Genomic DNA, 9,552 nt, shown 5'->3' on the forward strand with positions numbered 1-9,552 from the left:
GTATGTATAAACTTAATAAAACCAAATACATTATGTGCTTCGCTTTGATATTTCTTTGTGTCTGTTACAATTTTTTTTCCTTTTTTAAATACTATACGCTATATGTTATTGTTGCTTGAGAACTAACTTTTAATACTTTCATTTGTAATGTCCTTCCTTTCAAGAAAGAGAGACGTTCAATCTACCTATGCTCATTGGTTCACCATAACTTTAAGATTTTGACGACTTTACTTTTGAAAGAATCAAATAACTTTAAATGTATAAGTCTAGAATTCACTTAATAAGTTGTTATGTTCAAGAATACACTGCCTGCTATTAAAAATGATTAAAAAAAAAGTGTGCTGAAAATGTGTTTTGCCAGGTTTGTTTAAGAGAAATGGCACTTTCTATCGTCGATTTCCTGCAGTTTATTTGAGGAATTTGTTTGAATTAAGGCAGGGGCAGTTTCATTTCTCTGTGGAGCAAAAACCACTTTGGAGTTCAAGGATTTAACAGTTATTTTGTTATAATCATATGATGTTTTTGTGTGATTCTATTGGAATTGAGTTTTTTTTTATGAACTTCAATTTATCAACGGATTTGTTTGCAGAATATCATCAGTTTTAAATCTATCCTTATTTGCCCATGTATTACAAATTCTAAATTCTCGTGTTCTTTTATATTCAGATTCGGCCTTCTGAAGTCTCATTGTTTCTTTTGGGATGTCGCCTTCTACAACAGTTTATAGTTGACATGTGCGTGAAAATTGAGACGATGAAAATGAGATTTTATCGGGATAATCAGCAAACTATTAGGTCCGAGCTGTACCAAGGCATTCAGGATGCACTGAACTCTGGGGAGACACATGCAGGTACCTTATATTTTCGTGTGTATAATAACATCATCTTCATATTGGTTTTCTTCAATTCACATTGTCTATTTATTTAAAACTTAAGCATCTTATCTTATAATCAATAGGTAACATTGGCAAAAGGATAATACTCCCACCTTCTCATATTGGTAGCCCTCGGGATATGCATCGACGCTATCAGGATGCAATGGCATTGGTAAGGAGGTATGGAAAACCTGATTTATTTATAACTGTAACATGTAACTCATCTTGGCATGCAATTACTCGAGAAACACAAATTGGCCAACGCACACAAGATAGACCTGATTTAGCTACAAGAACATTCCATTCTATTTTAGAAGAACTTAAGCATGATTTGTTTCGAAGACATATTTTGGGTAGAGTTATTGCACAAGTTCATGTTATAGAATTTCAGAAAAGAGGTCTACCTCATGCTCATTTCCTGCTCATCCTACATGAAAATGATAAAATACAGAATCCTGAGGATATAGATAAAATAGTTTCTGCTGAAATTCCCGATCCCAGTACTGAACCTGATTTGTATAGTGCAGTTAAAAATCATATGATGCATAATGCATGTGGATCTGTTAATAGGAGTGCAGTTTGTATGAAAAATAATAGATGTAGGAGTGGATTTCCTAAGTCATTTGCACCTTCGACTTAGCAGATGTACTGATTAAGTATGCTACATACATGAGACGTGATAATGGAAGACATGTTGGTATAGGAAAATACACGTTAGACAACCGTAATGTTGTTCCGTACAATCCTTATTTGCTATTAAAATATAACTGTCATATTAATGTTGAGATTTGTTCGAGCATCACTTCAGTTAAATATTTGTATAAATATGTTTATAAAGGACCTGATCGAGTGTCATTTGGAGTTAGTACTAGACCATATCCACATGAGGATGAGATTTCACAGTTTGTTAATGCCAGATGGATCTGCCCACCTGAGGCTTTTTGGCGATTGTTTAAATTTCCTTTAAATGGCATGTTTCCTTCAGTAGTTGCCTTGCAGATACATTTGCCAAATAGGCAACAAGTTTCTTATTATAGTGGTGAACTTATTGAAGATATATTAGATGATGAGCACAGATTGAAAACGATGCTTACTGAGTTTTTCAAAACTAATCTTATTAATGAGGATGCACGCCTATATCTTTACTTAGAGTTTCCTGAATACTTTTATTGGGATTCCACTCGTAGAGAATGGATTCGTAGAAGAAATAAATGTAGAACAATTGGAAGGATTGCCACAGTTTCTCCTATGGAAGGAGAACGATATTATTTACGTCTGTTGTTGTTACATGTGAGAGGTCCCACTTCTTTCAATTATTTGCTAACAGTTGATGGTGTGCCTGTTGGCACTTTTAAAGAATCAGCTGAAAGACGTGGTTTGCTTGAGCATGATGACAGCATTAAAAGTTGTTTAAGAGAGGCTGCAAGTACACATATGCCTCTTTCTTTAAGAAGATTGTTTGCCACCATTCTTATTTATTGTCAGCCGAGTGGAGTAAGATATCTTTGGGATGAATTCTACCCATTTATGATTGAAGACTACGCTCCACGAAATGATAGAAATGGTAATACTGAACTATTCATTAATCGTCTTCTTAAGGACCTTGATCATATTTTGTCTGAAAAACAAAAAAGTACTTCTGATTTTGATTTGCCAAAATGGTGGGGACATTGATGAAGACATTGAATTAACACGGCTTATTATTGAGGAGAGATCTATACAAATCCCTGATGAAGACCTTATGGCTATTGGGGACCTTAATATTGAACAAAAAAAGGCTTTTGATACGATTGTTTCATTTGTTCAACAGAAACAAAATTCTATTTTTTTCATTGATGGTCCAGGAGGAACAGGAAAAACTTTCTTATATAGAGGACTTCTTGCATCTCTAAGGACTGATAACCATATTGCAATAGCAACTGCATCATCGGGCATTGCAGCAATAGCATTACCTGGGGGAAGAACTGCACATTCGAGATTTAAAATCCCGATAACTATTGATTCATTGTCAATGTGTCACATTTCAAAACGGTCTGCGATTGCCAAGCTTTTGTGTTCTGCAGATATACTTATATGGGATGAAGCAACTATGGCTCATAGACATGCATTTGAAGCTTTAGATAGAACCTTAAAAGATATCACCGACTCTAATCTCCCTTTTGGCGGAAAGGTTATTGTTCTTGGCTGTGATTTTCGTCAGACGCTTCCTGTTGTCCCACGTTCTACTAGAGCTCAAGAGATTGACGCATGTGTTGTCAAGTCATCCTTCTGGCCAAAAGTTGAGGTAATTCCTTTAACACAAAATATGCGTGCAAGAACTGATCCAATGTTTGCTGATTTCCTTTTGCGTATTGGCAATGGTAATGAGCCCTATATTGATGACGATAATATGATTAGATTGCATGATGATATTGTCATACCTTGGGCTGGTGAACAATCAATAAACGATTTAATAGATTTTGTTTATCCTTCATTAAATATTAATGGATGTAATGAGAATTACATTATTGACAGAGCAATTTTAACACCGAGAAATGATATTGTTGATAAACTTAATAATAAGGTGATAGGCCTTTTCCCAGGAGAAGAAAAGACTTATTACTCATTTGATATTGTTCCGCCTGATCTTCAAAACTTATATCAACAAGAATTTTTAAATTCAATTGCACCAGGTGGCCTGCCGCCGCATCGTTTAACTCTTAAGAAAGGTTGTCCAATCATGCTTCTTAGGAATATTAATCCAAGTATAGGATTCTGTAATGGCACAAGATTAATTTGTTTACGTTTTTATGATAATACTATATATGCTGAGATTTCATCTGGACAGTTTAGAGGTAAGAAAGAGTTTATACCTTGAATACCTCTCCAACCAAATGTTAATGAACAGATGCCATTTAGTTTTACTAGAAAACAATTTCCAATAAAACTTAGCTTTGCTTTGACTATTAATAAATCTACGTAGGTATATATCTTCCTGATCATGTTTTCTCCCATGGGCAACTATATGTTGCGTTGTCAAGGTGTGTTTCACGGAATAACATCAGGATGTTGGTAAAAAATGGAACCTTAAATAGACGTGTTGGAACTTATACTAGAAATATAGTGTATTGTGACGTGTTGCTTTCAGAATATGATGATATGAGTGATTAATATTGCAAGAAAATAGTGTTTATTCCTCTGCTGGCTTCGATATTTGATTGTATACAATGATTCATATGTGTCTTCTTAACATCTAGATTTAACCCATGACTGCAGAATATTAATCTTTCCCTGTTTTATTATTTTATTTCCAACATTTTATCCTTGATTGTACTATATAAAATATAATATGCTATCTTTACGTAGTGCGCTCAGTGGCAGGTGGAGTGTATTTATTCCTATACGTCTAATTTTAAAAACATTTAACCCATGACTATCACCATAACTAATATAAACAAGTTTTTAGCTCCGCCAATGCAAAATCCGTTCTTGCATTGCTGGTCCCAAGGCCAGATAAAGGAGGAGGGGAAACAACTTTACTATGCTTTTCTATGTTCTTTGATGTACAAATACGGAATCGCACGACTAATAGTTTGGAATTTTGCTTTGAGAACGTATCTTTCTGTTTTTTCACAGGACTGTACATGTCATATTTGACACTGGAAAAGTAATTCTATGTACAACCGATCTAGCTGATGCTATGTGGATTCTGGCTGGCCCATTATCTTTATGGATTCAGTAACTACATTAAATAAGAATTAAGGTTTAAGAATTTGTTCTCCTCGAAACAGATAACAGCGCCCAGCACTACATTTCAAAAAAATACAATCAAAGTTTGCCGCTTACGTTTCTGCATCCATGTATTTATAGATAGACTTATATCTTACTTATATTTGTATTTTTATGGATGTGCAGAAATATGTTTGTTCACTCTACCACCTACATCTTTTTTTTGCCTACTTGGCTTCTCGACCATGTTCTAAAGGTATGTAATTAAGCTACTTGGCAACTCCTAAATTGATCTTCTAACTTCTCTTTTATTAGTGTAAATGTAAAACTGTTTCAATGGTATTTTCTCTTTTTAAATGTCCAATAGAGATAAATCTCCACCACTGTCTGTTATAGCCTTCAGCAATATGTTCATGCTTTCTTTGTTTGGGCCAGTTTATACTATTCTGCTAATTTTAATGTATTCAGCCAATATGAAGCAGAAAAACTTTTAACTCTATCGAACTTCGGTGCTTCTAAATTTAGGATTACCATTTGCTTGCACGTGTATGGCATTGCATTGCTTTACACATCCAAAACGTTGGCCGCAGTGACTGCAAGTACTATTCCTGTCTTCACCTTTTTAATGGCTGCTTTACTCAGGTAATTCACTTCGATCATTCTTTGGCAGCTGAGTGATAATTGGAAAATACTGTACAATATTTTAGGTTGTTTGCTAAATAATTGCTCAAGACTTTTGAAAGACATAACATAGGCCACATTAATATATTTTGAGTACATGAACTATTCACATCAAGAAATTAAACCTTTCATGACATATACGTCCCTGAAATATGTAAATCAATGGTGGTTCCACTTGGTTCGTCACAGAACCTTCCATTTTAGCTCCAGGGGTCTCTACTCATTGTAGATGTCCACTAATTTTCGCAGATGTTTATCATGGTCCTTATGCGCATACATTTAAGATTCGATCTGAGTTTGCCAAATTCTTTTGAGGTTTTAGTTGCACGCAACAGGAGCTTTCGGGGACAGACATCGGAAAGGGCGTTACAGAGATGTTACCGGGGAATATAGGAGGCCACCCTACTTTCCTCAATCCATTCCAAATGGTTCAGCAGAGAAATCCTGATCGGGCACTTGACAAGTGCCGATACAGGAACATGCCGCAGTCCAAGAATGAAAAATCTTGAGAATTGAAACGTCCTACTATGTATGTTTGCTTGACTTACTATCGAGTTTTAAACATATGTATTATAATGGAGTTTCCCTTTGGTACTGAACTCTTGCAGAAATGGGAGTGCCTCCTATTCTCTTTGAACAAACAGTCCACACAGATAATTGGGAAGGTCCATGCCATGTGGCTCATGTTGCAAGAGGTCAATATGGGATATTCGCTGCCGCAGATGAGAGTTGCCGGGTCTTGGTTGAAGGTTAAACCAAAATACTTTGAACACGTCAACTGCTATTATCCCTGCAAAGATCAAGATACGGATTGAGGAAAGTATCTGGCTCATGTTGCAAGAGGTCAATATGGGATATTCGCTGCCGCAGATGAGAGTTGCCGGGTCTTGGTTGAAGGTTAAACCAAAATACTTTGAACACGTCAACTGCTATTTATCCCTGCAAAGATCAAGATACGGATTGAGGAAAGTATCTGCAGCGTTTTAAACTGCTATGGATGTCACTTAAATTGATCTCCACGTCCCCGCAGCGTTTTTATCCATATTGGTCAGATAGTGGTGGCACTTGGTTTGGTGCAGAAAATCTCATTTTAGCTCCAGCTGGAACTTCTCATTGGAGCTGTCGACTCAGTCCCCACGAACTAATGTAGTAACAAGGCTTAATTGACAGCCTTTGCAGAAGCTTGCTGTTTGGGGGTTTTACTGATCACTGCTGCTGCTGGTCAGGGTGTTCAATCATCACTGCTGCTATTTTGATAGCAGTCTTTGCTTCATCTATTTTGCTGCTCTAATTACCGTTTAACAGATTAGGAATTAGGAATTGAACTCTAGACAAGACTATATTGTTGTCGTCATTGTTGATGTATGATACTGGGACTTCGTTCTGACATACATAACACACTTGACTTTGTTCCTTCACATTAATTCATACAGAGATGACTATAATCAAATCATTTACACATAGTGGTATTTCAGCACACACGCTCTTTTGAACGTCTTGACGTTAATTTTTTCAATGTTTCGTTATGCAAAAACTATCATCGCTAATATTGCTTTTAAAGTTCAACAGAGGTCTGCCTAACAAAAAAAAATTTCATAACTTTTTTTTTATTTTAAAATATCATAATTTGAATTTACCCGTTTTGAAATAATATTCAAGTATTTTATCAGGAATTACTACACGTCTTAGTATCTTACAGATCTTTTCCCACATAATTTTTTCCACCCGCAATAAAATGGTTAATTCTTTTTCCTTTTTTTCTTGCAAAAACTGTCCTGAACAAGATATAGGACCTATCGACCATCTTAACCTCCATAGTTTTTCAGTTATAACCAGTTACCCAACCACTTCCCTTAAAGCCAAGAATCTAGGCTTCAGTTTAGTCTTTTTTAAAATAGATACGCTCTACACACCGTTTAGATTACAAATTCAGTTACTCAATACATTGACAATCCTAACTACCCTGTAACAGGTATGATGCTTATTATAAATACTGAGAAAACTGCATTTCCAAATCCCTCTCTTCTTCTACTGCTGTTCCATTCTCTTATGGGTCATCACCAAGAACAACGAGTACCCAAATCACTCCAAAAAGGTCGGCTTCTAAATCTCCTCACTTTTAAGTTACCGATTTTAAATTTTTTCTAGATTGTTTTTTACTTTTAGAGAAAAAAACCCACAAAAAAAAGATTTCGCTATTTCAGTACTTTGCATGTTGCTGGTTTTTTTAACCTTTCAACTAATCCATTCCACTTTAGGTACACGTAAAAAATGGGTACAGAAGAATATGTTCGATTGTCTGAATTAACTGACAGAACTCAACGGTGTAAAATTAAAGTTCGTGTCTCGAGAAGATGGACCTTCGACAGTAAAGACTCCCAAGAGAAGAAGAAAAGATTTGATGTTGTCCTGATTGATAAACAGGTAATTGGTATAAGTCATTTATGTTCAGTTACATTAAATTCTCCCCATTATGAAATTGCCTAAATACTTTTATTTATTTTCAGGGAAATCAAATTCAAGCAATTGTTCCTAAGAACCATTCCAACACATTTTTAAATGTTCTTGAGGAAGGACATGTATATCACATTGAAAACTTCAGTGTGCAAAGTAGAACAGATTCATACCGCCCCGTTCAACACGAATATCTTATACTTATCAGATGGGACATGTGTAAATAACATCATAAAGATCTAAGTTACTTGAGGGACATGTGTTCCAATTTTTTTCATGACAGCTGGGAAACTATGTAACTATGATCGTTTTCTTAAGGGATGACTTACATACATACTACCTGTTTACATTAGTTAAGCTTACATTCGTTAAAAGAAAAACAATACTTAAAAAAATGCAAATTGACGAAAGCAGCACCACCAAATTTTATAGTAAGAAATCGGAAGGTAACTGCCGCTGAAGCCATATGAAATGCTTAAAAATCCGTTTGAAAGAAAATCATAACTTGGTTAGGAGAGAGTAATAAAAATGTCTTAATTTGAATTAAAAGCCACCCTTTGCATTAGAGCACATGTTCACAAAACTCTTTTATACTAAACACTATTATAATCAGGAAATAATTCTTCATATAATCTTAAGCCATTTATATGGAAGGGAATGCAATATAAAGTCAACTTATTGTGGGCTATCTAGATTTTGGCATTTGCTGTACTTATCTATTGTCTCATAGCTGCATATCACCATTTATTCCAGTTTTTATTATCAATTTTATATGTTGATGATCCTATTATGTCAAGCTCAGCTTAGCCAACTTAATTTTATAAGTAAGTGTTATTAGCATCAACGACATAGTGGATTAGTGGTGTTGGCCTTGACGGGTTGAGTAGCGGATGAAATTTTCCATCATTTCAATCATCTAGAAAGTGGATTGGTTGAGATACTTGGCAAATCAAGTTGCTTTTTCGAGAATTGCTTGGTGAATGATATTGTAAAAGTTGTTAAGGTTGGTGTTGATCCTATCCCGAGCAATAGGGGCGGCTTAGTTGGAAAAGCTCTTGATCAGCCGGGTTGAAGCGGTCTGTAAGGGTTGGTGAGACAGGGTTCAGAGAAGTCACAATGTCCCTCCTGGATCATGATCGCTCTGCTAATGTTCTACATACTTCCTTGGTCAATATCACACACTCTATTTTCAACCTCAATGAAATGAAGGGATGAAAGGTAATAAGACTCGTGGGAAGAAAAATGTGACCAAGGTTGTATCGTTTGAGCAGTTTATTCTGCATGACTTTGATGCAAGTAATGAGTTTTCCTGTTGCTGCTGTCTTAAGGGGTATTGCGTGCGATTTTTATTCCTAAAGGTTGTTTGAATGTAAGGCTTCACTGAATCAGTTTGATTTGACTTTTTTCTATTTTTCAATATTAAAACACCAAATCAATCAGATGACTTTATTATCTTAAGGAAATGGAGATGCGTGACCAATGTTCTCCTCCAGGTTCCTCTCTTGGTTTGCTGACATTGTCTCTCTCTGTATTCAGGTGAGGTCAATCAAACATTCAAACACCTTTTATATGTATTTCAGATATGCATACAGTTGCATTACACGGGCCAACAATGTCCGAGATTGTGGAATCTCTTGAGCTCCTGAACGATAGGAGTTTGGCAGATGGTATTGAAGGGCAGTCCTTTGATTTGTCTCTTCAAACAACTAATACTCGCTTCATATCCTCTCGCTTCATATCCTCTCCTGTTACTAGCTAAGCCTCTGCGAATGTCAAGCAATTTTTGTGAGAAAACAATCTGTTTCACCGTCTGATTGTTCAATGGCAGTGTCATG

General features: G+C 35.7%; 2 protein-coding genes across 2 annotated transcripts; both read left to right on the top strand.

Moving 5' to 3' along the window:
• The first annotated feature begins 1,543 nt into the window (after positions 1 to 1,543).
• LOC147506913 (uncharacterized) lies at positions 1,544 to 2,548 on the top strand. Its single transcript, XM_086605859.1, has one exon. It carries the CDS (start codon positions 1,544 to 1,546, stop codon positions 2,546 to 2,548), a length of 1,005 nt encoding a protein of 334 aa, XP_086461985.1.
• Positions 2,549 to 2,615: 67 nt separating this feature from the next.
• LOC147506914 (uncharacterized) lies at positions 2,616 to 5,772 on the top strand. The gene is made up of 5 exons (XM_086605860.1): positions 2,616 to 3,708; positions 3,837 to 3,894; positions 4,490 to 4,591; positions 5,051 to 5,224; positions 5,586 to 5,772. The coding sequence occupies exons 1-5, from the start codon at positions 2,616 to 2,618 to the stop codon at positions 5,770 to 5,772; spliced, it is 1,614 nt and encodes a 537-aa protein (XP_086461986.1).
• The last annotated feature ends 3,780 nt before the right edge of the window (positions 5,773 to 9,552 follow it).

This window comes from Coptis chinensis, chromosome 4 (genome assembly GCF_015680905.1).
Source record: "Coptis chinensis isolate HL-2020 chromosome 4, ASM1568090v1, whole genome shotgun sequence".
NCBI lineage: Eukaryota > Viridiplantae > Streptophyta > Magnoliopsida > Ranunculales > Ranunculaceae > Coptis > Coptis chinensis.

Excerpts from the sequence above, each read along its gene's own strand:
- LOC147506913 (XM_086605859.1), top strand. The coding sequence starts at position 1,544 with ATGAGACGTGATAATGGAAGACATGTTGGTATAGGAAAATACACGTTA.
- LOC147506914 (XM_086605860.1), top strand. The coding sequence starts at position 2,616 with ATGGCTATTGGGGACCTTAATATTGAACAAAAAAAGGCTTTTGATACG. Across the intron at positions 4,592-5,050 it reads CCATTATCTTTATGGATTCA|CCAATATGAAGCAGAAAAAC; the intron begins GTAACTACATTA and ends TAATGTATTCAG. Across the intron at positions 5,225-5,585 it reads TTAATGGCTGCTTTACTCAG|TTGCACGCAACAGGAGCTTT; the intron begins GTAATTCACTTC and ends TTGAGGTTTTAG.